Source organism: Drosophila miranda, chromosome 2 (genome assembly GCF_003369915.1).
Source record: "Drosophila miranda strain MSH22 chromosome 2, D.miranda_PacBio2.1, whole genome shotgun sequence".
NCBI classification, from domain to species: domain Eukaryota; kingdom Metazoa; phylum Arthropoda; class Insecta; order Diptera; family Drosophilidae; genus Drosophila; species Drosophila miranda.
The window spans coordinates 20,322,596-20,339,975 of NC_046675.1; the positions used below are offsets into that span (position 1 = coordinate 20,322,596).

The window sequence follows — 17,380 nt, forward strand, 5'->3', positions numbered from 1 at the left end:
TCGCCGTTGTCAACATTCGTTGGTCATGTGACCCTACCTACTGGCATGTGCAAACGAAACAGAACCCAGCACACATAGTTTCGAGAGGTTGTGACATAGAGGAAATCGTACAGTCGAGCTGCTTTAGTGGACCAAAGGTCTTGAAGGATGATTAAGAGATCTCGCCCAAAAATTCACACTTCGAGCTTTCCGAAGAAGAGCTGCAGTTAGAAACTAGGAAGCAATCGGTGTGATCGACCGTGATTTTTGTGGCCCAGTCTATACGACTCTAAGAACTTGTTGAAGGCCCCCTTATAACTAATACATAGCGTTATTCGTCAGTTTTGCATCCAAAACGGTTCATTTAGAAATTGTCTGCGATTTGACGACTTACCGACCTGTTGGCATCGAGGATCGATCAAGGTTAATAGGCTCTGCATACTGAGCCCATCCCGGGGGAATGGTGGGAATTTTGAGAGATGTGAAACTCCGACTCACACTGGCACCATCCAGCATTCGTCACCAACAGCTGATGCCAATAACAAGAACATTAAATTTGCGCGGAAAATTTTTAATTTGTTTCTTATAATGGATGATTCGTGGACGTTGACATGCAATGACTGCATCTTTCAAGAGGCGATGCAATTACTGCACCTTCAAGTGGCCCGTGTGACACCAGCAGAAGGATGTTACGCGAGCATGCAGGAAAGATAGCTGTTAGACTAATATTCGAGGAAAATTAGCACTACAACTTCTAAGAGAACTAGGCATGCATTCAAAATAAAAATAAAAATACCACTTCAATTACTAATGACTAATTACTAAATACTAGAAAGGTCTGTAAGGATTAGTAATTGAATAAGAGGAAGAGAGTTAGTGGTGGATATAATATGGTAGAGGGAATTATAATCCGAGCATAAGACCCTAAACGGTTCATGCAAGGAATAATTCGATCTACAAAGAGGAAGGAGCAACGGTATAAAATTTCTAGTCAGTCTACTAGGGATCGTGAAGTTTATGCGACTCAACAGATCAGGGCTGTCTATGTCACACCTGATCAAGTTGTGCATAGAAATCAAATCAAGCATTTTTCAACGGTTAACTAAGGATGGGAGGTTTACCAATAGCAGTCTACTAGAGTAAGATAAGGCCCCGCAGAGCAAAGAGTAAAAAGTTTTTCTATACTGATTCTATACGGTCCTGGTGTACTTTGTACTGAGGGCACCATACACAGAAGCCGTATTTTAAGATCGGACGAACAAGCGAGGTATAGAGAGTCTTTGTTATATAAGGGTCGTCAGATTCCTTTCTCCATTCCCGCTCACTTGCTTTGCAACTCTGATACGCGTTATCGCAAATCCAGCAGCTAACCATGCCCACTGGTGAGTCCGTACCAAGTCAGCAGCAGCGCTAAAAGAGCTCCAGAGGGCTGTCCATAAGTGCCTCACGACACTCACTCTCCTAGGTCTTCACAGACAGCGTTTTCGCTGAAGGAGTGCTAGTGTATCTCATTTCTGCTAAGCTGCCAAAGACGACCTTAGAGCTTTGGGAGCAATCCGTGACGCACAAGTCCAAAATTCCCACAGGCACGCCATGGACAAGTTCCTGGCGGAGCGGTACCTGTCTCTCGAAGTGACCGAGGATGGCCATCCAGGCATGGAGACTCAGGCCCACTCCAGGGCGAGCCTACCCTTGTCAGAAAATTCAAAGGGCAATCACAACCCAATCCGTTCCCAAGGGAGCCCTGCAAGGCAGGTTCACTCGTTCGGAACAACTGTGGATCCGAAGCGGAGAACGTGGGATTTTTGCTCCAAAGAGAACCATCCGATCCCTCAATTTCTTCAGATGAGGCCGGATGCTCGCGCCAGCTATGTTAAGAAAAAACTGCTTTGCTTAAACTGTTTCGCAAGAGGTCACCAGATGCGTGAATGCCAAAGCGCCCACAACTGCAACACATGTGGAGACCGGCATCATACGCTGCTGCACCGTGGCACTCCAGTTTCCAGCCAATCCGTGTCCATTTCCGTACCACTTTCGACACCTACCGAAGTTCAGCCTTGTGTTCAGAACTATTTCGCCTCCGGCAAGAGGGCTGTACTCCTGGGCACGGCCATTATCAATATTTGCCACTTGGGGAAAAACTTCCGCGCCCGCGCTCTAATCGACCCGGGGTCCGAGGGAACGTTTATTAGGGAACGTCTCTTCAATATAATCAAGTTGCCGTTCCGACTTATACAGGCACAAGTCTCGGGCCTCAATCAGACAGTATCCGCTCAATCCACGAAGCTCTGTCATTTTTTCATCCATTCCCCGACGAGGCCGGACTTGCACGTAAACGCCACGGCTTACGTTCTGCCTGAACTGGCGGGTAACCTTCTATCCTATCCGAATCCGCAAAATTCGTTGCGAGACCTGTCGAACCTCGCATGGGCGGATCCGACCTTCTATGAGAGTTCACAAATAGATGTCCTGATTGGAGCGGATATCCTTCCGTCCATTCTGTTAAGCTACTCACTGACCAACATCTGTGTTTTCGGGTGGGTACTTACCGGCCCAGTGCCCAGTGTCAATGTCCACAATAAATTTTCCCACTCGATACTATCAATGGTAAACCGAAACAATCGATGGTTACCATCCCTATTGTTTTTTATTTTGATTTTTTCACTACAAACACAAAAATTAAATACAATGAAAATTCCAAACGGATTTAGACACGCAAAGTTCGCAGCGATCAAAAAACAATTTTAAGTAAGTATATTGTAGTAAGTATATTTTGTGCTGAATAATGTAATGAGACAATGGAATATTTAGATATTTAGACGCAGCTTGGAGTACCTTAAAATATTTCTGGAAAATTCAGATGGAATTTTAATTGTCAGAAAAAAACACGGTTTAAAAGATGTCTGTCTTACCATCTACTGATTTATCAAATAATATTACAGTTAAAAATTTACAAACGGTTAAGTCAAATAGAATACGTACAATTGTTGATGGATTGTCTACATTGTTAAATGTTGGGATATGTCCAGACACTATGACCCAATGTGTGAGCCTTCTTGAATGTGGAGTGCACTCCCAGTCTCTAGTTCAGTTCATCAAAGAATTAAAGGCTTTTGAATGCACTACCATGTCCTCCAATTAATTAAACATTTTTTGTTTTTAGTTTTATTTATTTTATGTTGTATTTGAACAGATTACTCTTAACATTCAATGTTAATCCTAATATCTATTTTACCGGGCACTGCATGCTTTGGCCTTCGACTCGAACGATGTTTATTTATTTGATTTTGTCTATGGGTACTTAATTTTGTTGATATTTATACAGTTTAGCTTGCTTAATAAATTCGTTTATGGTGTAAATATTATTTATGGTGGGGGATTTGAGTAATGGGTAAGTGGGTTTAGTGGAGTGTTTTTCAGTGGAGATACATAGATAGCTTGGTGTTGATGTTCGGCTGAGAGCGAGCCCCAAATTGGAGTCTGTCGCTTTGGTATGGGCAATTTATGTTCACTAACAAATATTCAATCTGCTCAGAAAATAGAATCAGATATTACTTTAAAATAACTTTCTTCCGCACTCTCAAGCTTAAGGGCTCGCGCACACTGTAGCTGGAAGCTGAGCTGATCTGAGAGCCTTTTTCAAGCAGAATCAGCTTTTAGGGCTCGCGCACACTATAGCTGAAAGCGGAGCTGAAATCAAAGCTGAAAGCTCAGCTGATCTGAGAGCTTTTCTCAGGCAGAATCAGCTTGCAGGTGCGTACATTGTCGGCTGATCTGATTGCTGAAAGCTGAAAGCCATAGACTCTCTCTCTTTAAACGTTACCAAAATGTTGTCGTCGCGCGTGCGTAAATTGTTGCTGTGCGAAAATGTGCAAATGAAAAAACTATTCAATGAAAGGAAAATACGCAGAGAGATTTGGGTGCACGAAATTTTTCGGAATCGCCCGGTACTTGGGGAATTTCACCGTATGTATGAGCAGCTTCGAACGTTCCCAATAAAATTTGCCGAATACGCAAGAATGCAGGTGGAGACCTTTGACTATATTTTAAATAAAATTGAATCGCGAATTCAAAAGCAGCAGACATTCCTTCGAGAACCAATTGGACCCAAAGAAAGACTTTTTGTTACATTGCGGTTCGTAAAGGAAGCTTTTTTATTTTTATTGTTTATTTTTCGTTATGTGTATGTATATATATATGTATATGTGTATGTATGCAATTAGATGTATGTATGTGTAATTAGACTATGTATGAAGGTATAATGTATGAAAAGTGTGTAAGGTGTGTAACATAAAAATAATAACAAAAATAAATAATAAAAAATAATAATAAATAAAGAAAGAAAGAAATGACTAACAAAATATATAAATTATGAAAATAAATAAAATTAATCTTCCTCCAAATATTTGAGGACGACATTTTGAATGTCTGTCCTCATCCGTAGTTTTTGGCTTGCTGACAGGGAGCTCGGCAGCAAAGGTATTACACTTTTGAAAAATAATAAATCGTCTGAGTCTTTGTTATTTGTATTTATTTCAATGTCCATTTCCAAGAGTTTTAATGTTTTATGTTTATGTTTATGTTCGATTTCTATTAGTTCGTTGTCCATGTCTTTTTGTCGTTTGTTATGTCGTTTGGACGGTCCTGGCTTTTCGATGTCATCTTTTGTCAAGGCAATTTCAGTGTCGTACAGTTCAGCACTATATGGCATTGATGTGTCGTCCATTAGTTCGATGTATGTGCCTCCTATATTTCCGTCGGTTTCTCCACCGAAATCATCCCTCAAAAAGTGCATTAAATTAAAATATTTAAATTTGGAAACGTGAGGCTCTGCTGCTGCTGCTCCTGATGCGAGTCTTGGCACATTTCGCTGGGCCTTGCGGTATTCGTCTTTTAAATACTTAAACTTTTTTTTGCACTGCTCCGCTGAAAATAAAAATATGAAATGTTTCAGATATTTGTCGACTGGTATTTCGATGAGAGCACTTGCATTCAGCTTTCGAATAGCGGAAAGCACTTTGCGGAAAATAATTCCAGAAACATGCTCAGCGGTTTGGGAAGAATTAAATTCGACTCACATGATCCCACCAGACTGTACAGAGTACAAAAAAATCGCGCATGACTTTTACGAAAAGTCAAGATTTCCCAATTGCATTGGGGCTATTGATGGCAAACATTGCCGAATAAAATGCCCAAAAAATTCTGGCTCGGATTATTTTAATTATAAAAAATTTTTCTCAATTGTTCTTCAAGGCGTTGCCGATTCTAACTGTAAATTTATATTTATTGAGTTGGGGTTTAAAGGTAGCCAAAGTGATGGAGGAATATTTGCTGCATCAAGATTACAGCAGGCCATCATTCGAAATGAATTGGACATTCCTTCGGAAGAAGTATTGCCAAATTCAGATATAAAAGCTCCCTTTGTTTTTATTGGAGATGAAGCATATCCGTTAACTAAATATCTAATGAGGCCCTACCCAAGACGTTCATTAACTGAACCACGATTTGTTTTTAATGAAAGACTTTCCTCTGCCCGGCGTTGTGTCGAATGCGCATTTGGCATTTTAACAGAAAAGTGGCGCTTGATGAAAAGAGAAATAGATGTCACTCCAAAAAAGGCCATTATTTTAATAAAAGCAATGTGCCTTCTACACAATATAATAATTGATGTTGAAAACATTTACGATTATTTTTATACTTTTGAGGGCGAGACTTCAACTTACAACTCAAACAAAGACCTTTCCAAAAACAATAATAGGTCAAAAAATGAAGCTAAACCCATTAGGGAATCATTATTGTCATTTTTCCTAAATAAAACATAAATCTCATGTTATTATTATTATTTTGTATAATTTTTATTATTATTATTAATCACACTTCTATTTCACACTATTATTGTAAACTTTACTTTACAAAAATGTATCACATATATCATATATAATATCATACGTAAATAAAAAGAACTCAAATACATTTTGCCCCACTGTCTATTCTTCTTTTCTTCTTGCTCATCTTTTTCTCTCCTCAATTAGACGTTTGCATGCATATGTACATACATATACATACATATGTATATATATACATACATATGTATGTACATATGCATATACATACATATGTATGTACATGCAGATAAATGCACATAAAAAAGATCAATAATAAAACTTACCTGGTTTTCCCAATTTATTTGCGATCGCCTGCCAGGTTTTTTCGAAAATCAAACGATTCGAATAATTTTTATCACGCTTGTTCCATAAGACCGGGTTCACCGCAATTTCACTCAATAACATTTCACAGTCCATTTTCGTTCAGTACTGAAATCAGCAATCAGCTTGCTGAAAAAACAAACATGCTTGATCGATCAAACTAAGCTAAGCTGATATCAGCAAGCTTTTTCAGCTGTCAGCTCAGCTCGGTCTGCAATGTAAGCACTTGCACCGGTGAAGTGTGTTTGTTTTTTCAGATATAATACACTACAGTCTTTTATCATAAACCATACAGTATATAGATGTGCTAGTTCATAAAACGAACATGTCGCACATCGAACACTGAATATTGGGTCCCATGGGCTTCGGGTTTGACCCGGGTAACTGGCCTGTTGTGATACCGCTTGGGATCATTCCCTCCCTGCAGTGAGATTTCATGTCAACAGTTGACATCCATCCAGATGCTCTTATAAAGTTTGCGATCTTTTTGGGACATAGCGTGGACATCTCCGAGATGTCGTTCAGAAAGGCGGAGCCCAAGTGATGCAGCCTCCTTCTGCTGAGAGCCGGACAGGAACATAACAGGTGTTCCACTGTCTCCTCCTCGTCCTCGTCTCTGTAGCTGCGGCAGAAATCATTGTATGGGGCACCCAGCCTACTTGCGTGGGTGCCTACTAGCCAGTGCACCTTTCCCTGCCTAGTTTGCAGAGCTCTGCGGTGCGCTTCTTATCTATGGTCGGCCATGTTTGCTGAGCTGTGCGACAACGTGGCCCTATTTGCCACTTGTTGTCTGTTAGTCTTTTATGATGAGCTTGCAGGTGGCCATAGGCATACAAGTATCCTCGTTATCTTGGAGAAGGGGGGTCGTAGTACCAGATCTGGCCAGCTCGTCCGCTATGCAGTTGCCGTCGATGTCCCGGTGGCCCGGGACCCATATAAGGCTGATAGCAAATTGCTGAGCCATCTCGTGAAGAGATCTGCGGCACTTCGCCACAGTAGCCGAGTTCGAGGAGATCGCGTTAAGTGATCTGATCGCAGCTTGGCTATCGCTGTAGATGTTTAGATTGGTTGGCGTGGTGGTAACCGTGTGAAGGCAGTACAGAGCCTCCCTGATTGCTGTAACTTCCGCTTGGAAGACGCTCCGGAAGCCTGAAAGATTGCCTTATGTTGAGCTGTTCAGAGTAGATTCCTCCTCCAACCCTGCCGTCCAGCTTTGAGCCATCCGTGAAGATGCTTTTGTCCCTCAAGCCATTCGTCTCTATGAGGGATGATTGTGCTGAATGGAGCCTCTGTGTGCTCCCTTGGAACTTGATAGTCCGTTCTTGCTTTGACCATGTTGTTTTTATTTAGTACGGATGAGTGACCTATGTGTTGAGGTAGCCATTGTTCACAGTCCCTCAGACGTATTGCTGCCATTTCTGCCCGCTCCTTTCCTGCAAGGTCAAGGCTCTGGAGGCATAACATGGAGTTTAGCGCATCATTTGGTGTAGTTCGAAGAGCTCCACTGATGCAGAGGGCGGCCGTTCGCTGTATTATAGGTCCCTATCCCTAGAGTATTATAGGTCTGACTATTGCCAGATATATCCATAGGACTATGCTTGGGTTCATGCCCCACTTTAGGTCAGTCAGGGCTTCTGTAATGGCGCCCGGTACAACGTTGTTAAAGGCTCCCTCGATATCGACAGAAGCTATTAGAGAGTATTCTTTGAGATGCAGAGATTTTTCTACACTTGAGATTACTTCATGAAGTGCCGTTTCGGGGGATTTTCCTTTCTGGTAGGAAGAAGCCATCCAAGAAGTGTCGTCTTTTTTGGTTCGCTTTGGCGGGGGCCCTTGTTGCCAGAAAAGGTGCTGGAGCTACATACATGATCCGTCCAGATCCAACTCGATAATGTCCGAAAAAACTCATTATTAAAGAATAAATTATGCATAACATAAAGCATTTAAAGAGCATAGAAATATTTGTTCTATGTTGTCAGTCATCTGCCATTTATTCGCCACACACTTGCAACTTCAGCCTGGCAGACTCGGCCATGCCGCATTCAATCTCATCGACAGCCTTGAATGCATCCGAGCCATTGGGCATGATTGTTGTTGTTTTTTGTTAATTTTGTCACAATCATTGTTTACGTTTTCGCAGTGAATACCATTTTTTCGTTGTGAATGACAATTATTCAGAGTTTTTGAAAACCATCGGGTAACTATCGCAAAGAAACGTGTGGTTTAGGAACATCCAAAATGGATGGTGGACTAACTGGGAAATTTTCGGAACGGCAAAACCTTACGGACCTTCCCCGAAATGGATGATGGATGGTCGTCATTGTGAATAGCCTATAAAGGCAACTCCCACTTGGTCATCATTGGTCGGCTTCAGAATTGGATAATATGTTAGGGAAAACTTAAAGATTTTGATTATAAAATTAGGGAGTCACTTCACTACACCTCTACTTCATTTTGAAGCACAATTCTAATATATTGTAACGTTTTTACAATTCTTACTCCGGATTGAGAACTGAGACAGAGAGTAGTTTCTACTTTAACAGAGAGACTTTATTTTCTTATGATTTGTGTATTGTTCCAAACAACTTCTAGCCAATATATTTAAAGTAAGATTTAAGAAGTACTCAATTTTGTAATAATAAGTTAAGAATAAATTTCAATGTTGTATCACTAGGAATATTAAAATAAATAAACTAAATTTTCCATACCTATATTTTTGTTTTGTGAATTTTCAAACCCTTTGTCGGAATCGTGTGGATCAAACAAGTTGCTGAGGCACAGCTTCACTAGAAAAGCGCATATATGAACCGGTGGAGGGGTTTGTTTTGTTATTTTTGAGTTTTTAGAAAAGTTTTCTGCTGCAGTCTGCCTGCGGCCTAATATGTATCTGTTACATCATGCAGAGACCCATGTCGACAGCATACATATACATACGAGTACATATATATTTATGGTAGTTTATGGAGTCGAGTTTTTTCCGTATGTAGGATTGAATCCTCTGGTCAAATGGTAATACCTTACCTAAGGGAGTGAACAAAAGAAGGGTATCTAAAGCATCGACCCTCTAAACAAACCTTTCTTTTCTGCTTTCTTTGACGATACAAACACAGGCGTACTAAAAGTTTGGAACGCTTTTTTCCAAGACTGTTGTTTCTGTTGTAGTTTTTTCTCATATATAAATATGTTTGTATATACGTATATGTATTATTCTTTTTTATGTATATACGGTTAGTAAGTATACTGGAACAGCTAGAAATTTCACAACGTTAACGCATGCTCGCTAAAATGCGTTGGAAAGGTCATATTCGCATACGAAAATGCCTCAGTGCCTTTAAATTGTTTGCAACCAAGTGCACTTTCAGTTGAGCTGGAAACTGTGTTGGCTTCATTGGCGTGTTTTATTTTTGTTAACAAATTTGTGAAACCATAAAAGATTGTGGGCCAGAAGTCAAATTATTGAAGTAAAATAAACTTCTCAACAACATGGAAAAATTGCACCAGTATCAAGGCATCACAGGACGCTTTCATCAATTAAGGGACAATATTAAAGAATTATACCATGACTTTGATGATGAAGATTCGACTAACATAGTACAAAGGGCTAAACAAACTGCTTTGGGTCAGCTCAAAGGAAACACAAGTGCTAATAAGGATTACTCACACATATTCAGGTAATTAAATTAAAGTACACAATTAAAGTTTTGTATGTCTATTATACCTTTTGTGTTAACCCTTCATTTGTATAAATGATTATTATTACATATGTATATGTTTTGAGGAATAAATACGAACCACAAACACAGAGACAAGAGAATTGTACATATACAGTGCCGCTCAACTGAATAGGTCTAACAATTTTCGAAAGTCAAAACGCTTTATCTTTTTAACCAACTTACCGATTTATAAGTCCTTAACAGATCGAATATATGAAGTAATATCAAACCAAGGTGGGACTACCATATACTAACTTATACTTCGTGGCTATTTTTGTACGTTAAAAACACCCAAAGATGTGCTTTTTGAATTTGTAAATTCCTGAACCTATTCAGTTGAGCTAGAATAAATAGGCATTTTTTGTAATGTTTTTGAAAAAATTAATAAATACAAACGTATCCAGGAAACCAAAAACTTTCTAGCCATATTAACAATGAATTGTTGAATTGTTTAACCTATTCAGTTGAGCGGCACTGTATACTAGAATAAAGCATATATATCTATAAATGTATTTCATTTTGGTGTGAATAACTGAAGTCTACAGTCAGAGCCGAGTCGAGAAAAGTTTACACCCTTGTGTAAGTCCCCCAAACGTAAAACAAAAGAAAAATGAAAAATCCAATTTCAAAATGAATAATTTATAATGATTAAATGGTACAAAAATGAAATCATATATATCTCGTACTCGTTCGACAACAAACTGAGTCTGTTAAGAGTCTATTTAAGTGGTTCTTAATTAACTTTAGTTTGCTAAGTGAACGCTTTGCTGATGCTGACGTAACAGGAATCCTTTAAGCATTTTCTATATCTGAAAGTGGGAAAAAATAATTTTTGTTTCTGCCAATTCCAAAAATGTTATTCGAAATTTATCAGTCTCACCATGTTTTAAAAATTATTTAATTATTTTAAAAGTGTTTTGTAATTTTCTTAACATTTTTTACAAAGCTTTGGTATAATATAAAATAACTTAAAAAGATTTTGAGCTGTAATATAAGAGAGTACACTCTCCCTCCCCTGCGATGTCATTCTCAAGCAGCACATTTCAAAGTGAGTCGTGGATGTCCAGTGTCCGTCCCCCGACCCTACTGTCTTACCACTAATATGCACTCGCTAACAGCTACAACAACAAAGGAAGTTTCTCAGCGAATGGTGTTGTCTACTCATTGCGCCAAGCTCCCCTTCTCCCAGGCGAAAAGTCTCAAAACGCAAATGGAATGCTAGTACAGACTGGACTCGATCGCTATGTGCAAATAAAAAGAAAAGAAAATCCACAAGCAATAAAGAGAAATTGCACACTCAAAAAACCAAAACATCTGAAAACACTGTGCTAAATAAGGCTCTAACAAACAATAGATTTGCGATTCTTAGTGAAACACCTAAGGCCAAGAAAGATAAGTTGCCACCTATTTATGTCTCTCTGGTAAATTTGACTGAATTGGTTAAAAATCTAACTGATAAAATTGGTAAAAACTAATTCTATGTCACGTCCAGAAAAAAGGGTAACATTAGGTTGTATTAGGTTAGCCCGAACCCTCATACAGTTAGTGACCTGAATTCCACTAGGTGCAGTAAGAAGGGACTGATTTTTTCATTGAGTTCTTTGCACATAGTTTCCGAGGTTCCTGCCTGCTTCTTTAAATCGCTTTGTTCGCCTTCTAAGGAAGACAGGCAAGTCAGTCAACGAACATGTTTGTACCTTGTACCTCTTGGTAAGAATAATGAGGTCCGTCTTGTCTTCGTTGATACTGAGTCTTACTTCGTCCGCCCACTCACTTATCTTCCTGAGTGTAAGTGGTACTATGGAGCTACAACCGTAATAAGAATGTTTATGTCTTCTGCATAAGCTGTTATTTTTGGGCTTTCTTTTCAAATCTTTTGATGAGCTCGTCGACCACCAGATTCCACAAGAGGAGCGACAGGGTGCTTGTTAGTCGCTTCTCGGAGACAACTTTCTTGGTGTTGGGGCAGAAGTTTCTACACGAGGTTCGTTGCGCCTCATGTATTTCCTTCTTGTAACTACTAAGTAGGGTTTTATTATTCTCGTTGATAACCTCCTTTCGCTTCTTTGGCTATCTTAAAGAATTCATGGAGATTTTTTCTTTGACGAGAAAGATCCCGGTTTCGCCAGAGAGGTTTCGATCTCTTTTTCGTTCTCGAGGGTGCGGACGATGTGTGGTAGGCATTCTTGGGATGGGGTCTCTGGGGAATTCTTTAAATCTTCCGCCGATTTCACTGAGCCAGCAGTAGATGCAGTACGGGTCATCGGCATGCTTGAAGCGGTATAAATATTGCTTGAAGCAGCCATGCCCCGTTAGCAGTTGGCCGAGTTAGTGGTCAATCTGGCCTCTCTTTCGCTGCATCCATGGTCTCAGCTGGGGGATTAGCCGTCTCGTCCGTCTTCCGTTCTCGGCTTGGTCCCATCGCCGTTGCTAGCGTGCTATGGTGCCCTCACGGCGTTCGCTACCGACTATCATGCCGCTCTGCCGCTCGTCCACCTGGAGGTCCAGCGGGACCATGCCTGCCACCACTTGTGCGGCGCCCTCTGACACCGTCCGGAAGCAGCATGCAACCCTGAGGGCACAGCGTCTGTATGTGCCCCTGCTGTCCCTGCTGTATGACGGCACCCTCATTGCTGGTGCCCACACAACCGATCCATATAGGATTATGGAGGTGACCATTCCGGCGATGAGCTGTCTGCTGCGTTGTCTTGGCCCTCCAGTGTTGGCCATCATCCTACTGATGGCCGCTGTTGCTGTGGCTGCCTTCGCGCTTGCGTACTCCAGGTGCGTCTTGAATGTTAGTCGATGGTCGAGTACTACCCTTAAGTATTTTAGGGCGGGCCTGGTCCTGATGGCAGTGCTGCCAACCATCACGCACGCCTGTTCGACCACCTTCCTGCTGCTTATGACCACTGCCTCCGTTTTCTTCTCCGCCAGAGACAGTCCGTTCGCTGTGAGCAATGATGTTATGCTTTCCACGGCTGTGTCTCAGCGTCTCATCTCTGCGCTGCTCCTCTGATATGCTTTTGCTACCTTCATTAGTGCGATGTCGTCCGCAAAGCCCACCAGCGCGCAGCCTTCTGGTAGTTCCAGACGCATGATGTCGTACATCGCGTCCCACAGGATCGACACTAGGACCGAACCCTGTGGGACGCCACCGGTGATTATGTGCTGCTTCGCTCCATCTTCCATGTCATACAGCAATACGCGGACCGTGAAATAGCTTCGGAGCGTCCGGATCAGGTATTGGAGTGTGCCTCTCATCGCTAGTGCATCGAGGATGCTCTTCCAGCTGGCCTAGTTGAAGGCGTTCCGCACGTCTAGCGTGCACACTAGGCAGTATTCCTTCGAGCCTCCTGCCCATCGCGTTCCAGCAATGGCTTCTCTGGCCAAGCTAGTGACCATCTGGATTGCGTCGATGGTGCTCCTCTGCTTCCTGAATCCGAACTGGAGGGTGGAGAGGCCAATTCGTTGCGTCAGCTCGGAGTAGCTTAACCATCTAGCAGCTGGGAAAGGGCTTTCTTATACTAGGGACAGCTGCGGCTGAGGACCGAGTGGGCTGTTGAGCGAGCGTCTCCGTTGTTGCCCACGCACCGTAGGTACTTTGGGGGGGTTTGTGCATTTGTTTTGCACATGCCCCTCTCTACCACACCTGAAGCAGGTATCCTTCGGCAATGTACGTTGGCTTCTGCACCTCGCTGCCGTGTGGCCATAGGCCATACACTTGAAGCAGCGTGCTGGCGCGATCCGTCGTCGCATGCGGCACACCACACAGCCGATTCGCACCTTGCCAAGCTCCAAGAGCTTCTGTGCAAGGGCGGGCTGGAGCTTTAGTGTAGCCACCTGCGTGGCACCATACGCTTTCCGCATCCTCGGCTTTGTTTCTTGCTGTAATTTCTTCCAATACCTCATCGCCTGTCGTGAGCTCATCTATGTCGAGCACTTCGACCGCGACTGTCTACTGAATGGCCTTTACGGCTGCCATCTCTCCTATCGCTGCCTGTATTGCCTTCTGCAGTTCCTGGGTGGCAGGGTCAGATGGTTGTTGCATCCTGAGGAGCAGCTCTCCCTAGGCAGTCTTCCTTATGGCCTGGACCTTGCTTTTCAGGGCCTGGAGTTTTGCGCTGCCTTCACCACCTTCAGGATGTCAGCATAGGACTTTCCCTCGGTGCACTTCACCAGTACCGCGTACGGCCGGGCTGTCGGCTTGCGCTTCGCCCGTCACCCTCTGACCTCGTTCCACTTCTGCGCGGGGTCAGTGTTTTGCGTGCTGGTCGTCGGCTTCTTTGTCGCATCTTGCCGGCTGGCGCAGTTGTTTTGCGCTGTCCGAGGCTTACGGCGTGCGTTTTCCTCCTTCATACTGGGTACCGGGTAAAGCAGCTTAAATATTGTAAATTATTGCCAGTGGTGCGGCCCAAAGGAAATGCATTTTGTTGTTGTCATTTCCTTTGCCCCCACTGTAAAGATCATTTGCTACCGCATATTCTTTCGTCTCTTTATATCGCAATCTCTCGCACTCGGCTTAACAGCGGCCCCGAGCAGCTCTAACGCTCTCGGGCTATCCTACTCTCTCGCTCGCGTCTAAGCTTGCTGCGTAGGGCCCGGCAATTTGGCCCGTCAGCCCTTGCATTGTCAGTCTTGAGCTAATCGTCGCAGCTATTAGATTAACATCCTCGCATCAATCGTTCGACCAATCATCCCCATATGTACATACGCGATAAGTTGGTCTACATATGCAAATAAATTGTGAATTATATACAACCTCTCGACTTTCATAAACTTCAAAAATTGCAACAGTTATAAAAAACGCTTAATAGCTTAACACTGGGTGTTGTCCCCTTCCTGCGGACTCCTGGCATCGTCTGCGTCTCCTTTGTCAATGTGGTCTTCGCAGCGTCTGGGTGGGGGTTGGCTAGCCTGGCGGTGGGTTCTGCGGTGTGGCAGTTGCATTGACATTTACCCATCGCTACCTTTCCTTTCGCTGGCGCCTTCAGCTGGGACCTTACCTCCAGTTGCAGCTCCTTCATGCGCGCCATCATCTTTTTGATGGCCAAGTTAATGATCCTCTGTCCCTTCTCGTTCATCTGGTACAAGAGATCGTCCAGAATTGCGCCAATCTCGTCTATGTCCTGCACGCTGGTCTTGCTTCTCTTGGGCGGCGTTTTCCATCCGCTACTCGATGGGGTATGGGGGTCACGCTGCCTCTTTGGGGTATCGGCATCTCTGTTGCCGTCTTGTAACTGCCCACTGACAACGCCGTGCCACTTTCGAGGCTTTTTGGAAAGCCATTGCTTCGATGCTTGTAGTCATACTTGCTTCGCCGGCCAAGTGTGCCACCGGCGTAGCAAGGTTGGGGGAAATGCTTCTTGGGGCCTCCAGAATCCTCCAGATTTCCACCGTGTTGGTTTCCACCTGGAGTAGTTATGTTTTTAGAATACATTTCTTTCCTTTTCATACGCATTTTATAACTACTGCCAGGTTGTTTGCATTTTATACTTTCTGCCAGGTTATTTAACTGCCGATCACTGTGGGTCAGACGCTGCTTGGGTTTGGTTGGATTGTCGGCCTTTTGGGGCGTCCATCGGTGGTCAAGAAGAGAAGTGGTTTGTTTTCCTTCTTTCTGGTGCGGGCCCCGTTTTGGGGTGCGCCGCCTGGGCGGTAAGGGTGGCTGTTGGCCTGCTCCATGACCTTCGACCCCTGTTGTTCCGTGTGTTCCGCTAGGAGTAGAAAGACTTTGGTACAGGCCTTGCCCTGCACCGTAGTGTCTGCTGGTGCCATCTGTTGGTCGGGTTGCTGTGGGCGATAGGGGCTTTCGCCCTCTACCGGAGCTTCCCTGTGAAACGTTGCCGGTTTCTCTGCTGCCTAACACTGTTAAGCAGCTGACATCCAAATCTGGCATGACAAGTACATTTGCAGGGAGAGTGGAGCCGGTAGAGCGACCCTAAGTTACAGCAATTGTAAATGCAACAAAAATAAGGTACAGATAGAGGGAGCGCAGAGGGCACTCTCAGAGAGGACATTTCTCACCCCTCACCCCTCACCCCTGGCCATAGTTCTCGTACTGCATCGAGGGCCTCTGGAGCTCGTAGATGCGGCAACTCCTATGCTTAGGCACTCTCCTGGGTATGTACAGACTGCAGTGTTGTTGTAGTTACCCATCTGGTTTCGTTTCCCTGCAGCTGTCGCAGCTATATGTGCCTGTGTGTGTGTGTTTTTTTTTTTTTTTTTATTATTCTGTATTAATTTCTTAATTTAATGCAATTTTATAAGCCTAGGACTTAACAATAGATGATTGGTAATAATAAGCTGTGCTAGATAGGGAGCTGAGTTGTGTTGGGGAGAACGGCAGAAAGTTCTCTGCGGATCTCTGCGGGACGGCCGCAAAGCAATGCTTCGCAGGGGCCATGGTTCCTCCAAACCACTCTCGTTCCTTCGGCGCTCGCACCTACGTAGTTCCTTCATTGTTCATAGTTCATAGTTCCTTCATAGGCTGCAAAGTTGCTCCATGCCGACCATACCGTGGGGTCTTCCACAATCGCCTCGATCAAGTTGTTCGGCGTGAGCTGCCCGCCGGCGGCTCTCCACAACTCCTCCCTGATATGTGCGAAACGCATTGGAAAATTATGTGCTCAGCGTCTTCAGTGGCGTCGCCACACCACGCCCCTCATCGCCTCTGGCAACTTTAATGCCATCCGCCCATATGTCTGCTGCGTAGGTCATGGCTGAGCGGACTACGCTGGTCAGCAGAACCCTCCTCTCCTGCTTCGGGCCACGAAGCATTCGGAACAGCGCCCGAATCGTATTTTCTGCTTTCTCCTGAACGTAGCTTAGGTGTTCTCGGAAACTGAGCCTGGTGTCGATCATCACGCCCAGATACCGAATGGCTCGTTTCGACGATAATCTCTGGTCGCCAACCCTGATACGAGTGGTCTCCACAGTCGAACGGGTGCTCAACAGTACCGCCTTGTTTGTGGAAGCACTGCTAAAGTCAAAGGGATTGACCGGAACTTCTGCTGGTGCAGAGACAGTCAGTGCTGGCAGCACTCTTAGGGGCGCCTTAAGTGGGGATCCGGCTCCAAGACTTAGTTGGGCCGGCTTCTCGACTGCCTGCTCCCTGGGCCAAATGCCTCGGGGCGTCTGCCACTGTGGTGGGGAACGCTGCAGGCTAGTTCTCCTCTCACAGACCCGCTTTTCTTCCTCCTCCATTCTTCCTGTTTATAATTTCAAATTATTCGAATTTGAAATTTGAGGGCCGCGCGGTTTTCCGGTTGGCGCTCAACTTTCGAATCGGTTGGACGATCTGGCAGCCCTACGACTGTTCTACGCTATCCGGCAACTCCGTGCGGTAAGCACCTCTGCACGATCAGCTGATCCGTGAATATCAATCGAGGCTAGTGATGCAATTTGAGTGGAAGTTGTTATTTATTTTCATACCACCAACACAACAACACACAAATTTCGCCTCACCCCCTTCCGCCGCCA

The 17,380-nt window shown here is 43.9% G+C and overlaps 1 protein-coding gene and 1 long non-coding RNA gene across 4 annotated transcripts in view; one reads left to right on the plus strand and one right to left on the minus strand.

Annotated features, from left to right (window-relative positions):
* The first annotated feature begins 2,585 nt into the window (after positions 1–2,585).
* The window catches only part of LOC108155707 (proton-associated sugar transporter A), a 39,428-nt gene continuing 24,633 nt past the window's right edge, over positions 2,586–17,380 (plus strand). Inside the window, exons 1-2 of one of the 3 annotated variants that reach the window (XM_033389280.1) lie at positions 2,586–2,727; positions 2,791–4,114. In XM_033389280.1, coding sequence (XP_033245171.1) covers positions 3,807–4,114 — 308 coding nt within the window. In that variant the 5' untranslated portion in view covers positions 2,586–2,727; positions 2,791–3,806. Of the gene's footprint in view, positions 2,728–2,790; positions 4,115–4,933; positions 5,953–9,508; positions 9,857–17,380 lie in introns of those variants that run through there. The other 2 variants (XM_017280063.2, XM_017286697.2) reach the window with 2 other exon arrangements.
* LOC108153906 lies at positions 3,142–7,095 on the minus strand. Its single transcript, XR_004471923.1, has 2 exons — positions 6,149–7,095; positions 3,142–4,905 (listed from the first exon to the last, which is right to left on the minus strand). It is a non-coding gene; the product is annotated as an uncharacterized LOC108153906 (long non-coding RNA).